Below are 26,037 nucleotides of genomic sequence, written 5' to 3' on the forward strand. Positions count from 1 at the left end.
ATTTTAAAGTGGTTTTCTTTTTTTTTTGTCTTCAGAAATGTTGATCCCCCAATTTGGTATGACACCAATGTGAAGCTGTTTGAGATCCAGAGGGTTTGATCCTCAAGTCTCTAAACATCTGTGTTGGGAAATTTTGGTGATTTTTTTTTTCATTGGCTCCCTCTTAGTGTGTGTGTTTACATTTTATTGTTCATGTAATTAAGTAAGACTTTTTATTTTTTGATGTATTTAATAAGACCAAGTCAAGTTAGATGTTTACAGAAAGAACAACTTCATTGTTAATGTTAATAATATAATAAAGCTTTTAAATGACCTCCCCTTCCCCTTGTGTAACCATTAGTTTGGTGACTTAGAGTGGACTTTGACAAAAGTCAACAACCAATGGAAGTTTCTAATAGCATGCCCCAAGGATTTAGCATGCCTCTACAATGTTAAATGTCTAAATGTCAGAAAGACAAAAAGATAAAGGCACATTCCTGCCCTCAACAAAATGTTTTATCATGTTTTGTTCCTGATGAAGGCTTTAGATGTTGGTTATATTTTTAATTTGTATTGCAAGACATTTGTTTTATTTGTACTTTTCAAGTTATTGTTAATCAAAAGAAAAATTGTTGCTAGACTCTCATTTCTCTGACTGGGTCGCTGAAAAAACTTAGACATAAAAATAATATTTTATGAGATACAATTTACGTTAATAGAAAAAAAAAGTCTAAACTAATACACTGCCTTTTTTTCTAAACATTTGTGTAGACTTTGTTGTTGTTAAAACAGGATTTTTTTTGTTGATTCTGAATCTCGGCCCATACATTGAAATTGCCATATTAAAACTGAATGAGTTTTAAACATGGAAAAACTCATCAAAACTCTTGTGTGTTTATTTTAATCAATGAAGTTTTGAGGCTTATGACTTGGTAAAAGAGTGGTTACATTGGTACAACATGAAATGCAGTTGGAGAGAAGACCAAGGGGAGAAAGTCATGTTGTCTCCTCAATATTCTTGTGTTTTCTGATACCATTCTAGTGCACAACTTCATTTCCAACAGTTTTTGTATTTGTTAACAGAGAATAAGTCAGATTGTCTCCTACTCATGCTAAATTGTATACATAATATGTGACCCTGTATTCCCATTGTTGTTTGTTAACCAATTGGTTGGTTATATTGGTTTTTAGTGATTTGTTTTATTTGGCTGAGGCTCATCATTTCAGTTAATATTTGAGGGACTTTTCCATTAAATTCATTGTTCATCACTTGTAGTTTATAATTATATTGACTAGATCACTCTCTGTGTTCTATTATCTAGTACACATACATTTTCATGAAATAACCAACCTATTGAAGTTGTTTTTTTTGCAGTCAGTCACATGTGAATTTGATCTGTGCAATATTGCTGTTGATAATCGTCATTTAAACTGCAATGAAATGGAAATTAGCTGCTATTTTGTTTTGTTCTATAAGAAACACTGCCCCAATTCAAAGTTTCTCTATACCTATGAGGATGTCTATGTTTTTGGGTTTATTTATAGTTAGACTTAGATGGATTCAATTATGTTCTGTGATAATTGTGTGAATTATATATACATTCAGTCATTGCTTTGTGTCCAGAAACATTTTTAATTACTTACATGAACACATGTTGTTCATTATATAATCTTATTTAGTTTATGCAAGTAATATTTGTGGATTTATGATTTCTATTTTTGTTTATAGTAAAGATGATTTTATTTGTATGTTGTAAATGGCCTAAAAAATGACTTTTTTTTTGTGTGTCAAGTGGGTCTGCATTGTCTGTTGTATATGTGATTTTAGCATAAGTATTTTAATTTCTAACTCAAATCAGTTTGTCGATTTGGTCTTTACCATTCCTTGTTGTTCATTCATTTTTCAGTGACAAATAAAAGCTGTCCAAATAAAAGTTGTAACTGTTTATTTCAATCTGTATGCTAAACATTTCCATAGAACCTGTACATGAAATCAAATATAAAACTCAAATATAAAACTAAACAAAATAAAGTTTTTGTTTCAACACAAAAGTGTGTACAATGGAATGATGTCTAGTTGGACTATTAAAACAATCTAAATACTTTTCCATGTATAAATACTGTTATCACAGTTTGGTATTATTACACTGCCACTATAAGGAATGTGTTAGTACCTCTAATGAATAGTACTCCCATGCAGCTGACTATGTTAAAACAAAAAAAAAAATTATCTGCCACTATAAATAATCCCTTGTTCACAATTTATTTTATAATGATTGGAACATCTAATACAATAATAAAAGGACGGAGAATCACATCAAAATAATCTTTTTCTTTACTTAGAAAAAATCATCATCTTTCCTTTGTGTTCCTCTTGGAACATAGGGCCGCATAAAAACACACTGATTTATTCACAATGTAATAATACATAATATATCAACATTTGAAAATAAATGTTCAGATGTTTTGGCTGGTATGTCAACACACATTTTAAAACATCAATCATGAATATAAAAAAAAAATTATGTTTTTATATATGCAATATATATTATACTATCAGAAATATATTCTAAAAAGTAAAAACCAATAAAGTGAGCCAAAAACCTTGTACAAAACTGAGGGGCCACAGGGGGTTAGCAAGAATGCACAGAATGATAGACTCTGATATCAAACACCCTTTGGAACAATGGACTCTACATTAAAGTTGACCCAATATATAACACTAAAGTGATTTGATTAAAAGTAGGCCCTATATTTATATATATACACACTGTGAGGCCTGTGATAGTGTGATTAGATTCAAAGTAGGCCCTATATAGAACACTGTGAGGTGTGTGATGCTAATAAAGTGTGATTTGATTTAAAGTAGGCCTACCTAGACTAAATTATTTGACAAAATAGTTATGACATCGGGCTTTCCCCCAGAAATGCAGTCATAAAATGCCACAGATATTTTGCAAAAGTACAACCTACCAAAGAATTACAAACATTACCCTATTTTGTTTTTTAAATTAACTCCCCCAAAACAAAGAACAATTGATAAGTAATTAATACCAAGTGATGTACATTGTTAGGATGGCAAGCAGTGATTGTTCCACTGCAAACAGAGAAAATTTAGAATGACCAACATGTATACAATGCTTAGGACTAACTAGTTTAGACAATCTTACTGGATGATTTCTATCTACAACAGACTATAACCATGCACAACTCAGTACATACACAGTCTACCAGGAATGGACATATTTTGGTTCACATTCTAAGACTTAAAAATAAAATCACTCTAACAGGTTTGAAAAGAAAAAGACTTAAAACATTTGAAGTAGTACTTAGAAGAGTGAGGGAAAATAAAATCACAACTCCTGATCTGTACTTCATAAATAATGATCCAGTAACATATTGAGACAGTCAGAATATACCATAGATGTGCAGAAAAATCATTTACATGGATAATTAGTGAAAAAAATACCACCAAAAAACCCCTGTTATTCTTTTTAAAAAAAACTTTAAATACAATAGAAGCAATATTAAATATAGATTGTAATAAATAATAATTCAAATATTTACAGTTCCAATTATATTTATTTGTATTTCAAAACTAACCGGCATACTTCAGTACTTTCAGATAATGCTCATGACTGATAAAGAATTTTTACATTGAATACATGTGGAGGGAAAAAAAAAAGAATCTTTCATCCCAACTAATCTGAAAGCAGTCAGACAGGGGCCTGTACTATTTGTGATTCAGCAACTGTTTCCTTTGCTGCTCCAACAACCCTTCCAAGTGATCAGCTCTCTTATTGGCTGCCTGATACTGCTGCTTGAGCTGGGCCACAACTTCCTCTTTCTTAACTATGGCTTGTTTCACCCTGCACACAAGAGACACAGAAAGTGATGAAACATTGATAGTAGAAATCTTTTTTTCTTTTTTGATGTGCAACATATAGTAATATCATCACCCAGTGTAACATATAGTAATATCGTCACTTAATGTTTAACCAGATTGTCACAACAAGTACAGTAGCATAGTCAAGTAATGTTTAGTCACAATGGCATGTAATATCACGTGTCAACTAATCCTGTACAATTTAATCACAATAATATGTTAGTCCCATGTTCACTTGATCAGTCATACTCACACCATACTTTGTCTTAATGACATGTAATGTTCTAATTATTACTAAATGGCTATTCATATTCTTTTTTTTAACTAAAAAGTTATATACAAGGTAAGCAGTATACTAGTGAATAAATGTATAGAATCAATTTTTACACAGTTGAGGTCTTGTTAATCTGGTAGTGTGCAGAAGTTTGTAATATATTATTGAGTTTTTTTATATTTCATTCCTTTCGAATGTGTTCCTATATTTTAAAAATTCATAGCTTGTCTTCCCTAGAGCAATTTAATCACAAGCAAATCTGCTACAAGGCAACATTAGTGACCTGGATTTGAACCAATGCCCATAAGGGGCACTAATAAATGATGAACTTTTACCTTTTATGTACTTCTTCTAGCTCTTGATCTTTTGATCTCTGAAGCTCCTCATAGTCTCTTTGTGCTTTTTCTAAGTCTATGCGGTGCCTGGCTCTCAGTTCTGAGATTTCATGCTTGATTCTTTTGTTTTCTTCATCTGTAGCAACTATCCTATCAGCAAATTCTTGTCGAATAATATCTGATACATGGCTTCTCTCAGAGTTCATTTTTTCCAAAAGCTGCACAAAATTGAAGAATATTTCAACATCAATCATTAAAGAAAACTTAAGTAGTTCTACTTAATATCAGAATGATTATGTTAAAAATTGATTTAATAACATTGACACAGAAAACTTACTTTTTTAGTGTCCAGTATTTCTTGTTCTTTCTGTCTTATTATAACTTTGAGTCTCTCATTTTCTCCTTCAACTTCAGTCATTTTAGCCTGAGACATTGAACAAGATATTTTAGCTTAAGACATTGAACAAGATAGTGTAGCTTAAGGCATTGAACAAGATAGTGTAGCTTAAGGCATTGAACAAGATAGTGTAGCTTAAGGCATTGAACAAGATAGTGTAGCTTAAGACATTGAACAAGATAGTGTAGCTTAAGACATTGAACAAGATAGTGTAGCTTAAGACATTGAACAAGATATCTGAGACACTGAACAGGATATATTAGCTTAAGACATTGAACAAGATAGTGTAGCTTAAGACATTGAACAAGATATCTGAGACACTGAACAGGATATATTAGCTTAAGACATTGAACAAGATATCTGAGACACTGAACAGGATATATTAGCTTAAGACATTGAACAAGATAGTGTAGCTTAAGGCATTGAACAAGATATCTGAGACACTGAACAGGATATATTAGCTTAAGACATTGAACAAGATATCTGAGACACTGAACAGGATATATTAGCTTAAGACATTGAACAAGATATCTGAGACACTGAACAGGATATATTAGCTTAAGGCATTGAACAAGATAGTGTAGCTTAAGACATTGAACAAGATAGTGTAGCTAAAGGCATTGAACAAGATAGTGTAGCTTAAGACATTGAACAAGATATCTGAGACACTGAACAGGATATATTAGCTTAAGACATTGAACAAGATATCTGAGACACTGAACAGGATATATTAGCTTAAGACATTGAACAAGATATCTGAGACACTGAACAGGATATATTAGCTTAAGACATTGAACAAGATAGTGTAGCTTAAGGCATTGAACAAGATATCTGAGACACTGAACAGGATATATTAGCTTAAGACATTGAACAAGATATCTGAGACACTGAACAGGATATATTAGCTTAAGACATTGAACAAGATATCTGAGACACTGAACAGGATATATTAGCTTAAGGCATTGAACAAGATAGTGTAGCTTAAGACATTGAACAAGATAGTGTAGCTAAAGGCATTGAACAAGATAGTGTAGCTTAAGACATTGAACAAGATATCTGAGACACTGAACAGGATATATTAGCTTAAGACATTGAACAAGATATCTGAGACACTGAACAGGATATATTAGCTTAAGGCATTGAACAAGATAGTGTAGCTTAAGACATTGAACAAGATAGTGTAGCTAAAGGCATTGAACAAGATAGTGTAGCTTAAGACATTGAACAAGATAGTGTAGCTTAAGGCATTGAACAAGATAGTGTAGCTAAAGGCATTGAACAAGATAGTGTAGCTAAAGGCATTGAACAAGATAGTGTAGCTTAAGGCATTGAACAAGATAGTGTAGCTTAAGGCATTGAACAAGATATCTGAGACACTGAACAGGATATATTAGCTTAAGACATTGAACAAGATAGTGTAGCTTAAGGCATTGAACAAGATAGTGTAGCTTAAGGCATTGAACAAGATAGTGTAGCTTAAGGCATTGAACAAGATAGTGTAGCTTAAGGCATTGAACAAGATAGTGTAGCTTAAGGCATTGAACAAGATAGTGTAGCTTAAGGCATTGAACAAGATAGTGTAGCTTAAGGCATTGAACAAGATATCTGAGACACTGAACAGGATATATTAGCTTAAGACATTGAACAAGATATTTTAGCCTGAGACAATGGACAAGATATTTTATCCCAAACAAAATTTGAATTAAACCACTGGTAGTTTTAATTTCTGTAAAGTAAAAAAAAATTGTTATATATAAATTATTGCTTATTGTCTAGTCTATAGCATGCTGTTTCTTCCATAAAGGAAGCATGGAAAACCTGCATGCTATAAGCATGAAAGTAGCACTATATAAAATATATATATATATATATTGCTTGATCTACACTTTAAAAACAAAGCCTAGTGAGCAGGACGAAACAAAAAAGAGAAAGGGCAAGGGGGTTAGAACTTCAGTTTTCGGAAATTATTTTATGTGACAGTAATTTGTATTCACTTTGCTTTCCTGTCTCACTATCTATCTCAATGACAGACCTGCCTACCGTTACGCAAAATGCATATTCGTTACGCAAAATCTCCCAAAAATGACCGCCAGTACGCAAATACGCATTTAAACCCTCGCGTTACGCATTTCGTATGCTTTTTTCCCCCTCTCTTGACTAGCTTACAAGCGGTCACGGAGGTCACGCTAAGCCATCCTGTGGGGAGAGGGGGGAAACAGAAAAGGTGGGGTTAACACAATGTGCCCAGATCTATACGCTGATTTGTTCTTAATAGCAATTAGATGTCTAGAAATGAAGAGCGCGAGAGTGAGGGAGTGGCGGGTTGGTACCAGGTTGGTACCGTCAGTTAGCTGATACACCAACGTGACTTTTTTTTTTGTAAGTTCATTAGTAGAAATTAATTATGTTGGTGCATTCCTGATTCCCATATTCATTTGTACAGAAAAAAATATCGAAGTGCTATCGATTCAAAACACATTGAGTGACATTGTAGATATCTAGTCTAGATCTAGATCTGGATTCTAGATCTAGAATGATAAGAATCTAGATAACTTGTTATACAGGAATAGATCTAGCTAGTCATTACGTTATGATTCTCTACATTACTCTACAATCTAGTTATAGTATGATTTAGAATTTAGATTGACTAGATCTAGATCAATAACATCTACTACCATCTAGTCTAGATCTAGACTAGTCACTAGATTCTTAGTCTAAGTATAGAGTAGATCAAGGATGATGGTAGGCCTACGAAAGTTTGGAGTAGACCTACGTTGGTAGCGGATCCACGGCATCTGTAACACTCTTGAGCTCAGATCTAGAGTAGATTATATTCATTATATAGACACAGATCCAGATCTAGTCTAGATATCATCTCTATTGATCTAGATTTAGATTGTAGATCTAATCATGACATCTAATATTATATATATATATATATGACAAAATAGTGGATCGCGTAAGTGTTACGCGTTCTGGTGCCAAAATACGCATTTTGACCGTAAGTGTTACGCATTTGGACTATTTTTGGTAGGCAGGTCTGCAATGAAAACCATTTTTGAGTTGAGGATTATTTCAATGAAACTGAGAAGTCAAACCAGCAACTTGTTTCCAACTAACCTTTATTTCATTGTATCTTTGCACAGCTTTTCTTTCTGACTGTTCCAGCTCTCTAGTTTCAACCTCAAATTTCTCTCTTAATCTCCTGGAAAATTCAAATTTACAATATCAAGAATGACTATATACAGTGCTTTCTTTGTAAAAAAAAAAAAAATAGGTGCCGGCACTCAGTGATTAGGTGCCGGTACTCAGTGATTAGGTGCCGGTGCTCAGTAGTTGATTGCCTATCTTTTAATTACTAAAAATTAATAACATATGTTAAAATACAAGAAAGTAATAATTTTTTCAAAATGGTGCCGGTACACCGTATCGGTGCATACCGTCACAAAAAAAAAAAGCTCTAACTATATATATATAAAAAAATATAAGCTAAAATTTTTCAGTCGTACAGGAGGGCATTATTAACTTTGGCTGGTTACCCACCCAGGAGAAGGAAAGTTCAATTCAAACCTCTGCTGTCTTGCAGCCATATTCAAACATGAGAAAGGTGTCAGGAGTCAACCCTGAAGAAAAATCAGGAGCATGTACACAGCGGAAGAACCTGTGAGGCCACTGATCCCAAACTGTATCAGTGCTTGCTGCTCCTTTGGACACAGCATGGAGATGGGGTAATTGCTGTGTGCACAATATTAATCATTCTGACCATAGCTAATGCCCAGGCATTCATTTCATTTCTATGAGATAATCCATTTCACTTCACAACAGAAGGAAGCCAATTATATAATGCTATCAATTGTTAACTGGTACACTAAGCTTTACAGTGAAAATAAAACAGATTTCTAAGAACCTGATTTTTTGCTCTGTTGTTCTCTCATTTTCCTCCCTTGTTGTGGATGCATCTTCTTCTAGTCTTTCTATCACTAACTCAATTTCTTTATCCCGCTCCTTTTTAATCTGTGTGTAAATAAATAAATATATACATAGTGAAAAATTCATTCAACATAGCATCCTTGAATAGAGTTAAAATGTAGATTGTATTTAAAGTACACAAATAGTCATTGCTTCATCTATGACATTTTAAAGTGACACTAGTTACTAGAGTGTATGTGACAGTATGTGATGTGGCTATATTATAGAAATCTTTAATACATGTAGCATAGAGTTACATGGACAATGTAGATGGCAGCCTACTAGTGTCTTCTTACCTGGTCTCTGAGTTCTCTTTCCTTCTGTACCAACCAAGTTTCATGTTTCTTCATGTAATTCTCCTCCCATGACTCTTTCTCGAGTTTCAATTTTTCTTGTAACATTTTGATTTCAGACTAAACAAAGGGAAATTAAAAATGACAGATAAAGATCCTAAACATATTTGCTTAGACAGTAACTACAATACATTTTAATAAGATCACATTAATTTCAGAAAAAAAATTTAGGGCCAGGCATGGGAAAATGTGTAGTCATTTAAGGATAGTTTTTAGGGCCAGGTATGGCAAGTGGTGTAATCATTTAAGGGTAGTTATTAGGGCCAGGTGTGGGAAGCTAGCCTATCAAACAGTAGGTTTTGGCTTTGCAAGTTTTAAAGAAGATTGTGAATCTGTCTGTTTTTTAAATCTTTTGAATCAAAGTTAGTTGTGGTGGCCACAGAATGCCATAGCAAACCAGTTATCACTGAAATGTGATGCCAGATCACGGCCTCGTCTTGAGGTGCAACTTTGTTTGTTACTGTAAGGAGTCAAACATTCTTCACAAGCTGACCTTGTGTCTCTTCTCTTGCTCCTCCCTGGATTTGTCAAATTCCTCTTTGATTGTTTCCAAAGCAATTCTGTGACTGTCTTCCAGCTGGCGCTGCAGTTTCTCTAGCTCTGCACGCTGCCTTGAGGCACTTGACGCCAAGCGATCTTTCTCTTCTTGAACTTCCTGGTAAAGTCTTCGCTGTTTCTGCTGATAGGCTTCCTCTTCATGTTGCAGTTGTTTCTCATACCTGAAACAGAGAATATATTCTCTAACAGACAATGTTCTCCCAAGCAGAAAGTTTTATCTCACAGAATATTTTCTATAATCTAAAATGAAATCTGAGCTTAAAAGAGTAGTAGTAAAATGCTTAGCTTGCAATAAGGACTGCTCTATTACATAAGGGACATTTTTTGACCAAGCAAAGTTGGGGGATAGTTAATAAATCCAAGACCTCCATATTTAATTTGTAAAATAACCTCAATGAAATATAAAATCTCTATTGGAACTTACTTCAAATGAAATCGTTTAGGCTATTTCACAGTGTCTATCGGTGAATAATTGTAACCTGTTCTCTAATACCTAACTATAGACACATCTTTATTTTACAAAACTAGTTAGTGCATGTGAGTGTAAGTGAACAAATGATGGCCAAACCTGTTGGTAGCCACAAGATCACACTATTGTGAAATTATTTTCAGCTGAAATTGTTTAAGAAAATGTACAATATGAAACTTTGAATCATTTGAAAATGTGTATTTAAACAGAGACAATAAATCTCTGGCAAATTAAAATCAAGCAAGAATGCCCAGGCATTTAATGGATCACATGGATCTTACAAATTTTAAGAATGAAAAATTAAAGTGATGCCATAATTATTTTTAACTGCATATTTTTATGTGTTTTTTCTTCTCTTATTTAATCAACGCCATGAGTCAAATATTTCGGCAGATATTAGGTTTCTTAAAATGTAAAATGTCTAGCTAATTGTCCAGTAATTTAAGTTTACATTTTGGATTCACTACATACAATTAAGACTCACAATGGCTGACTGAAAGATTGGATCATATGAAAATGTTATAAAAGTCAGCAATTACTTCATTAATGTTTGTTAATTCTTTCCAATGAAAAAGCCCTGGCAGTATTGTCCTAACCTCAATTTGGATGCCTCCCTTTCTCTAGCAATGGCTGCTTCCTTCTCTGCAGCTAACTGATCTCTGAGCTCTTCAGTCATTTTGACATATCTCTGTGCTGCTCTCTCATCTGACTCCAGTAACTCTGCCTCATGAATTTGTTGGATTTTCTTAATGTCACTTTTGTGTTTGGCAATCAGTCGCTGGATCTCTGGTTCCAAACCTTTCACAGTCATTTCCTAACAGACAACCAAAATGTATAAATTAAAACAGTAACACATTAATTGTTAATGATCATTATTTTCATCATGCAAAAAACTCTAATTATTATAAATAAGGTGGAAGCAGATTTATTATACAGTTTTTGTGTTAATGCCATTAATTAGTACTCTGTGTATAAACAGAAGGCTCATTGGCAAAAAACAAAAAAAAAGATGGGATTTAGATCAACTAATGTCAGAGAAAGCAATGGGAAGACAACCTCAAAGAATGGACGGGGGGCCTGCCATTGAAAGAGGTTCAAAGGCAAAAGACAGAGAGAAATGGTGAAAGACAGTCGACAAATCTTGCTTAGGGCCCCAACGGTCCAACAGACTAAGGGATAGGTAAAGGTAAAAATGTAAATAATGCGATAAGTTGTAATCCAATGTACATATGTTTGTATAATGAACAAGAAGAAAAACAGATTTCCTTGCAAGATGTTCTAAGCAAACCTTTCAAAGAAACTGTATCATTTTTATCTATTATTAAAATAATAGAAATAAAACTTGAGCCCGTAAATAAGTAGGACTTGAAAATAAAGGTTATGGTTCAAGAAAAGAAAAGTAAAATCATGATTTCAATTGAGGATTTTTTTTTCTAAAGGAATAGTTATAAGTAAAAATAAAATTGCACACACATTAAGATCAACCAAGAAATGCAAGTGACTTTAATGTCATGTTTGGACCTACCTTGATTTTTTTTGTTTTGTCTTCAATCCATTTTTCTCTCCTCAATTTTTCAGCAGCAGCTTGAACTTCTTTCAGTTTGGTCAGTTCAATGGTATGACTAGAGAACAGAACACAAACTAATCAGTCTACAAGATTGAACATACTAAATGTCCTTTCAGTTTGGTCAGTTCAATGGTATGACTAGAGAACAGAACACAAACTAATCAGGCTACAAGATTGAACATACTAAATGTCCTTTCAGTTTGGTCAGTTCAATGGTATGACTAGAGAACAGAACACAAACTAATCAGTCTACAAGATTGAACATACTAAATATCCTTTCAGTTTGGTCAGTTCAATGGTATGACTAGAGAAAGGAACACAAACTAATCAGGCTACAAGATTGAACATACTAAATGTCCTTTCAGTTGGGTCAGTTCAATGGTATGACTAGAGAAAGGAACACAAACTAATCAGGCTACAAGATTGAACATACTAAATGTCCTTTCAGTTGGGTCAGTTCAATGGTATGACTAGAGAAAGGAACACAAACTAATCAGGCTACAAGATTGAACATACTAAATGTCCTTTCAGTTGGGTCAGTTCAATGGTATGACTAGAGAAAGGAACACAAACTAATCAGGCTACAAGATTGAACATACTAAATGTCCTTTCAGTTGGGTCAGTTCAATGGTATGACTAGAGAAAGGAACACAAACTAATCAGGCTACAAGATTGAACATACTAAATGTCCTTTCAGTTGGGTCAGTTCAATGGTATAAACTAGAGAAAGGAACACAAACTAATCAGGCTACAAGATTGAACATACTAAATGTCCTTTCAGTTGGGTCAGTTCAATGGTATGACTAGAGAAAGGAACACAAACTAATCAGGCTACAAGATTGAACATACTAAATGTCCTTTCAGTTGGGTCAGTTCAATGGTATGACTAGAGAAAGGAACACAAACTAATCAGGCTACAAGATTGAACATACTAAATGTCCTTTCAGTTGGGTCAGTTCAATGGTATGACTAGAGAAAGGAACACAAACTAATCAGGCTACAAGATTGAACATACTAAATGTCCTTTCAGTTGGGTCAGTTCAATGGTATGACTAGAGAAAGGAACACAAACTAATCAGGCTACAAGATTGAACATACTAAATGTCCTTTCAGTTGGGTCAGTTCAATGGTATGACTAGAGAAAGGAACACAAACTAATCAGGCTACAAGATTGAACATACTAAATGTCCTTTCAGTTGGGTCAGTTCAATGGTATGACTAGAGAAAGGAACACAAACTAATCAGGCTACAAGATTGAACATACTAAATGTCCTTTCAGTTGGGTCAGTTCAATGGTATGACTAGAGAAAGGAACACAAACTAATCAGGCTACAAGATTGAACACATTATATCAGGCCTCTTATCTAACACAAGATTGAACATACTAAATGTTCTTTTCATGCTAGCTGCCCCATACTATAACCCAACCAGATTCCTCCCCCCCACAATAAAAAAAACCCCCAGATATAAATAACTGAGACAATGTATAAACAAACACAACTTACTTTGTTTCTAAAGTTTTCATCTTGTCCTGATATTTCTTGTCCACACTTTTTAGCTCTGTTACCAATTTCTCACATTTTTCACTCAGATTTTTCTTATCATCAATCAGCTGTCCATATGTCAATAGAAATTAGATCTTAAACAATTCAACACAATAAACATCTCAATCTAAAAAGTAGTGAACCATTTCCAGGATAGAGATACAAAGTGTTTGTGTATGGACATAGGGCAACATTAAAAGTCTAGTAATAATGTTTTAACTTCAAAAAAGAGGGATGGGCATGGTGGCCAAATGGTTAAGCATTTTATCTACTGACTTAACACAGCTCATGGGTAGTTGGCATACATCGTAGATAGTGAAAGTCATTGTGCTATCCACATAACATATTCATGAACTTTGGAGACATACGAGTAGAAACAGTGTTAGATTTGAATGAAGTAAGTTTTACCTGGTCAATGAAAGATAAATGTCTCTTGATAGCTTCTTCATATTCTTCTTTTTGTACATCTAGCCGCTTCTTCATTTCTTTTTCTGTTTCTTTAGCATGTCGAACTGTCAATTCCCTTTGCTGATTCTAATGTTTAAACAAAAAAAAAAGCGAATCTCAAGAATCTTGTGCAGGGAAATTTTTAATTTAACATACAACACTCTCAATCATGCCATGTTTAGTGAACGACTATCAATCATGTCATAATTAGCTAACCAACACTCAATCATGCCATGTTTAGTGAACCAACTCTCAATCATGCCATAATTAGTTAATCAACACTCAATCATGCCATGTTTAGTGAACCAACTCTCAATCATGCCATAATTAGTTAATCAACACTCAATCATGCCATGTTTAGTGAACCAACTCTCAATCATGCCATGTTTAGTGAACTCTTAATTGTGCCATGTTTAGTGAACCAACTCTCAATCATACCATGTTTAGTGAACCCACTCTCAATCATGCCATGTTTAGTGAACCAACTCTTATTCATGCCATATTTAGTTAACCAACACTCAATCATGCCATGTTTAGTGAACCAACTCTCAATCATGCCATAATTAGTTAACCAACACTCAATCATGCCATGTTTAGTGAACCAACTCTCAATCATGCCATGTTTAGTGAACTCTTAATTGTGCCATTTTTAGTGAACCAACTCTATATCATGCCATATTTAATTAACCAACACTCAATCATGCCAAATTTAATTAACCAACTCTCATTCATGCCATATTTAGTTAACCAACACTAAATCATGCCATGTTTAGTGAACCAACTCTCAATCATGCCATATTTAGTTAACCAACACTCAATCATGCCATGTTTAGTGAACCAACTCTCAATCATGCCATGTTTAGTGAGCCAACTCTCAATCATGCCATGTTTAGTTAATTAACACTCAATCATGCCATATTTAGTTAACCAACACTCAACCATGCCATGTTTAGTGAACCCACTCTCCATTGTGCCATTTTTAGTGAACCAACTCTCAATGATGCCATATTTAGTGAAACAACTCTCAATCATGCCATGTTTAGTGAACCAACTCTCAATAATGCCATGTGATAGAACAGCATAGAACATAGACAAAGACTAGATAACATGAGGAGAGAGATGATTGAGCACCTCAGACTTACAAGTGCTTTCTGCAACATTGACACAGTCCTCTTCTTCTCCTCCAACTCCAAGCGTTGCGTCAACACTGTCGTTGTTACTTCAGATGCAGTGGCCTGCGCTTGCTCTATCTGAGCAATGTCAAAAGCTGAAGGCACTAGCAGGGCTGGCTTTTCTAAATCCTCATTAATTCTACAGATTTCCTGAATGTAAAGTAAAATGTAAAATAAACTTTTTTAAGAGCTCCTTAGGAATGTTAAAGGAAGATACTGTAGGCTTAAAACAGATATCCTAAAAAAAGTAATGAACAATTGAAAAAAAAAAAAACAGTAACTTATAAAGGTAACAATAATAGACAAATGGCACTGCAAAAAATATGTACATAAGTTTTTAAATTTAAGCATGAGAATTTATTTTTAATCCAGTAGATTTTTTTTTTAACTAATTTAAAAAAAGAAAGCAGACCAACAAAGCACACCTAAAAAAAATACATTTATGACATTTCCAGAAATGTGAAGTCCTAATAATGTATGAACAAAATACAGTTTCATGCACATTAAAAACTTTCTTGGTACAGTGACATGGGACGGCTTTCTTTGTTTAGTAATGAAAAGAAAACAGATTATGACAAAATATTTTTCAGAAAAGAAAAAAAAAATCAAGCATCATATTATCTTCAATTCTGTACAAAAGAAAGAAACTAAATCTGTTTTCTACCCCATTAGGAGTTAAGCATGAACATTGCATTCTACAACATTGGTGATAAATGGATTTAAAAACATACAGATCTATATTCAGACTGTTTTATTATCTTACTCTTGCACTTTCTAGCATTCTTTTTTTGAATTTGTATCACTGAAGTTATATTCCTACAAAACATTGATGGTAACAAACTAATTAATGGAATAAAAATCTAAACTCTGACAACTGACCATATCTATTTCACTGAGCTTGTCTGTAACCTGAACTTCATCTAAAAAACTGATGATGCTCTTCAATTTGTCATCACTAAGAAAACCACTTTTAGTCAGATCATCTTTCTGTGAATTTAATCTCTCCAAGTTCTCAGCTGTCAGGTGAGAGTCCAATTCTTTGCCTTCATCTTTATCAAAGTCATTTACTACAAAGTGGAAAAAAACAAAGACTATACATTTAATACAAATTCTTGTATCATAAAAAAAAACAACAATAATAATATTGATGTAAAATGTAATAAAAACATAATTATGGTTTGTGCCTGTTTAGTTATAGAGTAATGAGCTGTTAAAAAGAGTGATTCAAATCCACATTAAGCTTTAATAATGTGTTTGGGTTAAGTAGAGACATGCTCACTAGAGGGATTGTGCTAACAAATAATAAGCCAATAGTTAGTCATGACATGGTGAACTCTTCATTAGATCTAAAAACAAAAAAAAAAAGTTCCCATTTCAGACCTTGTGGTCTATAGGGCAGATCATATAAAGGTCATCGGTTTCTGTGGCATACGGTTAACGAGAATATCATGTGGCCAGCACAACGACCAACCGCCTTTACTTTTCCCCAACTAATGTCAGGTACCCATTAGAGCTGGGTGGACTCTGGGCCAGAAGATCCCGGAATTAAAAATCCCAGTCTGCACCAGGATTTGAACCCCGGAGCATAATGCTTTAAAAAAAGTTAATCTTTATTCCAGATAATGGAACCCTCCCCCCTTCTGTATAAAACAATGTCATGTGGTGACCAACATTTTCAGTAATAAATGTGAACGACTGATTTGAACAATAGAAGCAGAATATGGCCATTGAAAATTCCAAATTCTATTGGATATATACTTTGTTTAGCAGTTAAGTGCTTAGACTAAAGTGCCCTCATAAATCATGGCCAACATCTTTTTATTCTAAAAGTAAACCCTATTCATCTCAACTGTGTATAGAAAAGAGGCAATCAACTGCTGCATCTTACACCTTGAAGGAAGTGTGGCCAAGTGGTAAAGTGATTGGCTTCTGAAAATCAAGGGGTCAGCTCTGAGTCCACCTAACTAATGGGTACCTGGCGTACATTGGGAAAGTAAAGGTTAATGGTCATACACCACAGTTAGCTGTCAGTCATAGGAACAGATGAGCTTCACATCATCTGCCCACATAGTTTGCAAGTTCTGAAAGGGTATCTTTATTTTTTTTTCCCATTACTTACACCATGAAGCTTTGTTCTCTGTTCTGGCAGTCAAAAAGTTTTCTTCCTCCTCCAGTTTCTTCAGTGTGCTGTACAAATCTTCCAGTGTTGTGCGAGTGTTACTATTGGCCTCAGTAACCTTGTCCATGTCTACTGCATTACTACTTGATTCCTTCTGTTCTGGTTCATGCACAGACTTAAAAAAAAAAAAAGCATGAAACTTGTAAGAAATGCTAAAGAATTAATACAAGAATTTTTTCTTGACTTTTCAAGCATTAATCCCATAAAGAAGAGCTCGGTGCAAAAAGCAGTCCAGAATAGATTAAGGCATTGGACTTTGTGCAGTGTTAGTAAACGCCTCATTGAATGATTTATTACTCAACCAATACTGTTTAATATAGAGAAGGATTAATAGTAGTCTTTTTGACAGTCTAAATATGTGTTTAGACTTAAGTTTAAAGCTTTCATTTACAATTGTGTATCTTCTGAGTCAAATTCTCTTTAATAATACGTTTTTTAATTTAAAAATGAAATGCACTGTATACTTGAGATAGTAGAGTGAGGATGAGGCAGTACAAGAGGTGATTCAATAAGCTATACAGTCAAGAGAACACAAAAACAATGAGGTGAAGGGATGAAACACACAACATGCTGTGTCCAGCTAGCAGAATACAATGATACATTTTGGAGTACAACTGAAAGAATACAAAACCATAACACATCAATGTATACAGTTAAAAGAATTAAAAACAATGACACATCAAAGTATACAGTTGAGAGAATACAAAGGATGACACATCATGGTATCAAAATGAGAGACTATAAAACAATGGCACTTCAAGATGTACAGTTGAGAGCTACAAGAAACGTTTCAGTCTAAAAGTGTCAAAACATTACCTGAACTTCCTCATCTCTCTGAGTGACATTGTTAGACTCATTAGTTTCAGTGGTAGGTAGCTTCTTCTTTTTAGATGACATTGGACGTTTACTTATTTTCCCATTGGCCTGAAGAAAGTGAATCTCTTCTACAGCTATTTTTTTAATTTCATTTTTATGTTCTTCTCTTTTCTTTTTCATTTCCTAGAGTAAGCATAAACAAGAAGCAAATAAGGAAAATAAAATAGAGCTCATTTTATGTATCAGACATGCATGCATTGCATAAATCTAAGCTTTTGCAGAATAAAATCTTTGATAACAAAGATCAAATTTGGGGGAATGAAGCATCAGATCCACTTATATTTGTGATTATAAAGAATTACATTGAGAACCTCAATTTTGTGGGCCTTAAGTATACAAGCCTGTTAAGGATTACATTTATCGCAAGGTTATTGTAGGACTAATTTCTGAGAAACAGAAACAGATAAATTCAATATTAACTGCCTCATAGTAATGAAAAGAAAACTGATTATGACAAAATAATGTTCAGAAAAAAAAAAATCAAGCATCATGTTCTCTTCAATTCTGTACAAAAGAAAGAAACTAAAGCTGTTTTCTACCCCATTAGGAGTTAAGCATTACAACATTAGTGATAAATGGATTTAAAAACATACAGATCTAGGTCTAAAAGAGGTACTCCTTTAACCAATTTCTGAGGGTTCTTATTACTTTGTTTTCATTTTATTTTGAAATATTATTAATAAATTTTAGAATTTATTTTTATAAAAAATGTCACCAGTCTGATTGACATTACAAAATGATCATGCGATGTTTTGTTGGAATCACCATATTGGCTAATTTTGCCAATACTAATTTGGCATTAATAACTAGAAAGATTATCTGAATATAAATTAACATATAACTTAACAATTGACATACTATATATATATATATGCAACTAGCAGATATACTGATTGATGTCTGTAAAGAGATTCACCACTAACATTCTATAAATATATTTTATAATATAAATAAATATGGATATTAATCCATCCAAGTTGCAATTTCACATCCCTGACCAGTTATATACTCAAGTCAAAAAGTTTCAATGTTTTTTTCCCAACTAGTTGTCTACTCACCAATATTGCCTGCTGTCTAGCTTCTTTAGCTTTTTCTTCTTTTGCTTTTTTCTTGTCGACTCCTTTCCTTCCTTCTCCCTCAGAAAACATTAGAGAGTTAGCTGTTTCCTTTTGAAGCTTCAACTCCTGCTCTTGTTTCTTCTGGCCCAGGAGTCTTTTAAGAGCTGCCTCAGCGGCAGCTCGTCTTGTCCTATGCCTGCTGTACCATTTCTGTATTTTGCTGGCAGCTAGATTCAGTTTACTGAGATAATCCTCTACTTTCCCTGCAGCAGACACAGTAATGGGTGAACTTGATGGATACGTCTGCTTCAAGGGCAAAGAACTGTTCATGGGAGCAGAGAGGGTGTGGAGACCAGATTTCTTAAAAAATGATCCCCCAGAGTTGACCTGGTTAACTGGAGTTTTGTGCTTAATGTTTTGATAGGAGTTCTCAATTGAGGACAAAGATGCCTTTATCTTAGGCTGCTGACCAAGCCTACTAACATTATTGGCAAGAATACTTGCACCCTGTTCATTTGTGCGACAACTGTCAGCAGCTGCGGGGTTGTTGCTTAATAATGTGGCACTGTCATGATTATTGTCACTGCGTGGAGTTCTGTCAAGTATGCTTTGGATGAAGTCATCTATAGATGATGATTGGTGGCTTAGCCTTGGTGTAGCCTCTGGTGTCAAGGTGGAGACTGAGCTGGTAGTGTCATGTGAAAGGTTATTTCCATTGACATTGTCCATGTGGTTACTGCTGGCAGACAACTGGTTCTGAAGGCTCTGAAGTTTATTAATAGATTGGGATAAGGAGTGGCTGATATCCCCAATGACCTCATCATCCTCATCACTTCTTACTGAATGTGGGCGAAATATGTTATGAGGCTCATCAGATCTGGCTGTGGTGTTTCCAGAAGAAGGCTTCGATGCCCAAGCCGGTTTGTTAACAGTTCTCTTACCTTTCTGAAATGAAAAGAATTGATTGGTTCATTTCAATCAGGTTTTTTATTCTTTATTATTTAAATACAAAAAATTTAGATAACTTCAAAAAAAAAAAATATTATTATTAATTTTTAAATTATAGAAGTGTAGTACACATTAAAATTATTAATGTTTAAATGATTAAAGTGTAGAACACATTTAAAAAAATGTTATCCATTATCTCACCAATCCATCTGATGCTTTAGTGGGAGTTTTTCTTCCAAAAGAATAATTGTCAGACGCAGCTGGCTTCCTTTGAGACTTGCTACTTGTACTGGTGCTTTCAAACAAAGCCAGAAATTCATCTTCACTGAAGTACGCGAAACAGAAGCAGTACAAAACAATCATTGATGATGTATGTGGAGTTGTATACTATTATATATTAAAATAACTAACTAGAAACTAACTTACGATTCATTAGGTTTCAGAATCACAGAAGTAACAGATTTACTAGAGTGCACAGAGGACATGCTAGCTATGCTCTTCTCATCTGTTGCTAGATAAAAAAATGTATATAATTTAAAAAAAACAAAACAATGAAGATTTTATTATACAAAATTATATTCAAAATTTTTTCTTCGTTAATGATAACTAAATTAATTATCTTAGATGTTCTAACTTTTTCTAAAATTAAATTAAACAGGTGCTATATAGCCAAAACACTGCTGTTCAGTGTAGAAAAATAGTTTTCTTTTTAAGGAAATTATTTTTACCCAGAAAAATTTTATTCTCTTTAAATGCTTCATATTATTTTATATTATTTGTGTGTTTTTTTTTCCACAACAAACTGGTTTATAAATATAAGTTTAGTAATTTAAAAAATAAAGAATAAAAAAAAACAACTCAATAATAAATTCTCTGAGACACACATTTTCTAGAAATTACCTTTAAATGATCCTCTTCTATGTTTAGTATAATCCTCTGCTTTGTATTCTGTTTCATTTTTGACCTAGCATTGAAAAAAATATAGTTTCAATGTTTTCTCTTCTCTCTCATTGATGCAAGATAATCAATAGTTCAATTGCATTCCATTAAAAAAAATAGGTCTATGCCTACTAGAATGAGAATGGAACTAGCCACTTATGAGATGGATGAATAAACTATTCTAGTACCAGGCACACCCGGGCATGCTACCCTGCCTCATTGTGGTGCCTGAGTGAAAACGGTCGTGAGGGGGGATGGCTAGGCCAATGGGTAACACAACAAGGCTCCAGCAGAGTGCCTAAGAGGGCACAAGAACATCCTCATTGCACTGTGCGGGGATGTGAAAGAGCTCCCGCAGTGATCTGTCAATGTCCAGGCGCCGTCCCTCAAGTGGCCATTACATAAATGGTGTGGCCATTACATAAATGGCGTGTCCCACATGGTTAGCCTGGTAGATCAAAGGAAAATGACAGGGGCTCTGATGGTGCTGTCTTTGGCAGTGTCTCTAGTCCACCGGAAGTGAACGCAAAACCAAAGTTTAACCCAGAGTCTCATCCCCCGTCAGACAGAACAGCGTATGCGAGGTATGCGCCTTACATTCAGGCCAGTAGAAGGGAGCTCTTGTTTGCTTTTGCTGGTATTAGGGTTTCAAGTGCTATGCACAACTCTACATGACAATTTCAAATGGTACCAGGCACAAGTTATCTATGTGAAAAAGTGTTCTACCTTTAGGCTCCAAGAATGTGACACTTTAAAGCTTTGAGGTTTGAAAATGAAACAATTCTTAAATAAAAACTAATCTAAAATCAAGTCAGGTGATAATGTGACTAACCTTTTTCTGTCGGATATCAACCATTGAATTAGCTCTTTGACTTTGCTTAGCATTACTTCCCGATTGGCTTTGTCTGGATCTCGCAGAGAGCACAGATAGTTGTGACCCAGTTAGACTTAGATTCAGGTCACTTTTATTATGTGCTGACATTGTGCCTAGATAAAAACTCTCCTGTATTGTATAGTCATAAAGAGGAAAAAGAAACATAATAATATTGATAGAACACAGACATCTAAAAGTTATAAGAAGAATTTTTAAAAAAATATTCCAAATTGCAGAAAGAAATATCTATAGAGTTAGAGGAGGCTGTGATTATAAAATCCAGGATTTCCTTTCTCTAGTCTAATTAATCTGAAACTATAGATATCCATATAGTATAACTTATTGATTGCAAGAAAATATAGACTTCCTTATTTTCCTGTTCATAGTTCAGAAATAGTTAGATATTGAAAGAAAATGAAAGTATCTATTTCTTTCTCAATCGCTTGGTAATAACAGAAAGCATTTTTAGTGCTTTAAATTAGATAACATAAACATAGGTAAATTCCTTTTCATCTAATGTCATGCAACACTAACTATTTATAGTAAACTATGAATATTTATCTATTTAAATTGTTCTAAAGAGTTTTTAAATTTGAAAAATATAATCTGCATACACTGTCTTTATTGTTTAATAGGTAAATATATTTTGTTTGGTAGGTAAATCTACAAATGTTGAATATCCATGCACTTGCCAGTATGCTACTGGCTCATAGCATAGGGTCCCCAAGAAATATTTAACACACAATATCTAGGCTTATTAAGGGCCCCTAATAAGCACTGGTTGTGAGTGTGTATGTGTTTCATGTGTGAATGTTGTTCGTAGTTGCATCTATATTGTTATTGTTACAGTAGTAACGCTGAGGTGGTCAATTGTAGTCTTACTGAATTTCCATTTGATTGCACCAATAAAAATTATCTTTTCTTATTCCTCAGTTTTTAAGCAGAGATAGGCGATCTGGAAAGTGTGAAAATGACAATGACGTGTCTGTCTTGACATGGCATAAAAAGAAAATTATTATATAAATAATGAAATTTGAAGATTAAAAATATCTTTATACCCCCCATCTCATAAGTTTGAGAATTTGTTAAGATGTTCCATTCTTGATTTAAGGAAGAGGTAATAAAAATGTTTAAAGACTTCCAGCGCTTGAATGCTTCAACCTGACCCACTTAGACATCAAATCTAATTTTAACTATGTTGGTGACTGGGCTTAACTTGTTCGAATGGTGTACAAGTTATTCTAGTCTAATCATTAATCAGTCTAAAATATTGAAATAATTGTTCCACTGGCACTAATCAATGAATAGAATTGATCTATCTGATATTCTGATGTAAACATTTCAGATGTAATGTTATAGTGAAACTAGTGTGAACGTATATTTTTACAAAGCTTTTTATTCGTTTTTATGTTCGCTAATAGTTTTTGGATCCCCTTTTCTTGTACCATAGTACTTCTATCTCCAATGTGGTCAACTTGGTTCAAAAGAAGTAATATGTCTTTGTCTCCTGGAGCTGATAATGCTGATGAAAAGTATTTATTTAGGATATTAGCTTTAGTTTCATTATCATTATGTGTTAAGTTATCTTCCTTTAATGGTGCTACTCCTGTTCTTTCCTTTTCTTAGACTTAATGTATAACCATAGGTTTTTATTGTTATCCTTAGATTATACATTGTTTATGTATTCACTCTGCAGCTGACTGCTTACTTTTTATTGTTGGGTTAGGTGTTTAATATTAATATACTTTTTATTGACTCTTTCTGCCTTAGTTTCTTTCAATTTTCTATAGAATAGAATTCAATAGATCTATACTAGACTATATAGGCATGAAAGATTTTCCATCTGTTAGCAAAGTTTCTTTAATTTATAACTTAATAAAATTTATTATTAAACCAGCATTAATTTGTTTGATGAGCATTTAGTTGGTACATCTATCGTAGATTCTTATATATCTGAACACCGAATTTTGGGAACTAGGTCAAATTTTTATTTTATTTTTCATTTAGAGAAGGTTTAACTTACAAAAAAACTGAAAGCAGATTCTTATTCTTCAACTAATGGACAATAAAAATATATGTGTTCCAATGTATTACTACTCATAGTTAAGATTTTATTTTAAAATAAATCGGGTCACTTCATTCTCCTATGCTGAACGCAGTTTTTGTGCTTTCCCCTTCATTGGACACTGAGCACCGTCGCTGAACATCACTATGTAATTGCTAATAAATTATATCTGTGTTAATTAAAAATTATTTAGATTGTATTAAAAGAAGTAAATTCAATTCTGCAATATGTATTTATAATCTACTGGTCGACCGGCGGCGTACCATACGTCACTATTTTGCAAGATTTTATTTTAAAATAAATTGGGTCACTTCATTCTCCTATGCTGAACGCAGTTTTTGTGCTTTCCCCTTCATTGGACACTGAGCACCGTCGCTGAACATCACTATGTAATTGCTAATAAATTATATCTGTGTTAATTAAAAATTATTTAGATTGTATTAAAAGAAGTAAATTCACTTCTGCAATATATATTTATAATCTACTGGTCGACCGGCGGCGTAGCATATTCCGCTATTTTGCAGGGCCAGCCTTAGGTGACCACAGTGGGCTCAGCACTTATGCGACCGCAGTGGGCCCCGCACTTTCATAGGATCCGCACTAATTCTAGGTGTATAAATTATTTAATTAAACCATTGTATAATTCCTGAAATTGCAAAATATATGAAAAAGTCCTAGAAATATCCAGAAATTATTAAAATCTTTAGAAAACTCATACAAATCTCCTGAAATATATAGACAAAAATTATCATTTTGGGGTGTCATTCAATATGGAAAATGCCAATGCTTCATGCGATTAAAAAAAACGGCATTATCCTGGAATTTTGCAAAGACGAATGCATTTAATTTTCATGTATAATGCGTATCCCTACCCAAATGGGCCCCCGCGAATTCCATTTCGCATAGGGCCCCAAAATGCCCATGTCCGGTGCTGCTTTTTAGTGACGGTTGAATACTGAGTATATTACTTGTTATATATATATAGTCAACCCATAGTCAACCCACAGCATAAGATACGCCGATATTTTGCAGGGCCTGCAATAGGCTACTGCAACCTATCTGATCACAGTGGGCCCCACACTCATTCTAAGTATAAGAGTTTACTCTATATAGAGTCAATATAGACTCTATAACTCTATTACTATATAGACCTAATACTATCTATATATAGATTATAGACCTGATTTTCTATAATGTTTTCAAGATAGTTTTTATGTATTTTTTAATGAAATTACAGGACTGGTGTCATCAGCTGGTGACTGGTTCAGTGGTTGGTTAATCATAGTTAATTATAAGTTAATATATATTTTTATATATTTTTCTGATAAGATTAAAGAATGTTTGTTGAAAGTTGAATGATTAATCATAATCATGATAATCATAAAGTCATAATGAATAATGATGATAATGAATAATGTAATGCAGCTTGGTCTTGATGTACTAGATAACTTGATCTAGAATTCTAGATCAAGTATTTGATCTAGAATCTAGATCTAATGTTATCTATAAACTATAATCATAATCTATCTAGTCTAATCGTTATTCATAATAATTCTAATCTTTATTCGTTTATCTTAATAAATCTAGAATAATTCTAGAATAGTAGAACTAAGAATACTAGAATAGATACTGATACTCAGTTACTAGATCTAGTCTAGATCATTTAGACTATTTTAGAATTAGAATTACATCTACAATCTAGTCTAGATAGATCTAGATCTACTCATCTAGATCTAGACTACTCTAGACTTAGACTCTAGTCACTCTAGAGTCTAGTCAGTCTACTCTAGATCTAGCCTGGCTGTAGTCAAAATCTTGAATGTATACAAACTCAGATCTGAAATCGTCATAGATGTAGACTAATTTAGAGTGTAGATCTATACATATCTAGACTAAACCTAGCTAGACTAAATAGATCTAGATCTATGTATTATATAGATCTAAGAGTCTACAAAATTAGTTAACATGTTTGTAAAAAAAAAAAATTCTTCTTCGAAACATGTAAACAGTACTTTAGCACATGCGCACTAAAAATAACCATACATCCGGTTTAATTTATTTATACGCTAAAATGTTATTATATTATATCATTAAGAGATTTAATTTCTTTATTAAAAATACATAAGTATTTGTGTAATTGATGTTATA

At 33.5% G+C, this 26,037-nt stretch overlaps 2 protein-coding genes across 3 annotated transcripts in view; one reads left to right on the forward strand and one right to left on the reverse strand.

Moving 5' to 3' along the window:
* Nucleotides 1–2,542, forward strand: part of LOC106063254 (protein HID1-like) — a 23,532-nt gene extending 20,990 nt beyond the window's left edge. Inside the window, exon 21 of the mRNA XM_013221573.2 lies at nt 36–2,542. Within this exon, the coding sequence (XP_013077027.2) occupies nt 36–99 (64 nt within the window). The 3' untranslated portion in view covers nt 100–2,542. The remainder of the gene's footprint in view (nt 1–35) is intronic.
* Nucleotides 2,174–25,879, reverse strand: LOC106063262 (centrosomal protein of 131 kDa-like). 2 transcript variants are annotated; one of them, XM_056020480.1, is made up of 21 exons: nt 25,855–25,879; nt 21,783–21,953; nt 20,912–20,975; nt 20,438–20,522; nt 20,213–20,336; nt 19,064–20,008; nt 17,946–18,128; nt 17,070–17,244; nt 15,830–16,017; nt 14,921–15,100; nt 13,740–13,865; nt 13,293–13,399; nt 11,746–11,842; nt 10,817–11,034; nt 9,687–9,912; nt 9,137–9,253; nt 8,779–8,885; nt 7,992–8,076; nt 4,812–4,898; nt 4,475–4,692; nt 2,174–3,848 (listed from the first exon to the last, which is right to left on the reverse strand). In XM_056020480.1, exons 2-21 carry the CDS (start codon nt 21,930–21,932, stop codon nt 3,713–3,715), a joined length of 3,618 nt encoding a protein of 1,205 aa, XP_055876455.1. In that variant the 5' UTR covers nt 21,933–21,953; nt 25,855–25,879; the 3' UTR covers nt 2,174–3,712. The 2 variants fall into 2 exon arrangements, with proteins under 2 accessions (XP_055876455.1, XP_055876456.1); XM_056020481.1 differs by having other exon boundaries at nt 25,721–25,858.
* Between the last annotated feature and the right edge of the window lie 158 nt (nt 25,880–26,037).

The sequence above is a fragment of the Biomphalaria glabrata genome, chromosome 2, assembly GCF_947242115.1.
Source record: "Biomphalaria glabrata chromosome 2, xgBioGlab47.1, whole genome shotgun sequence".
Taxonomy (NCBI): domain Eukaryota; kingdom Metazoa; phylum Mollusca; class Gastropoda; family Planorbidae; genus Biomphalaria; species Biomphalaria glabrata.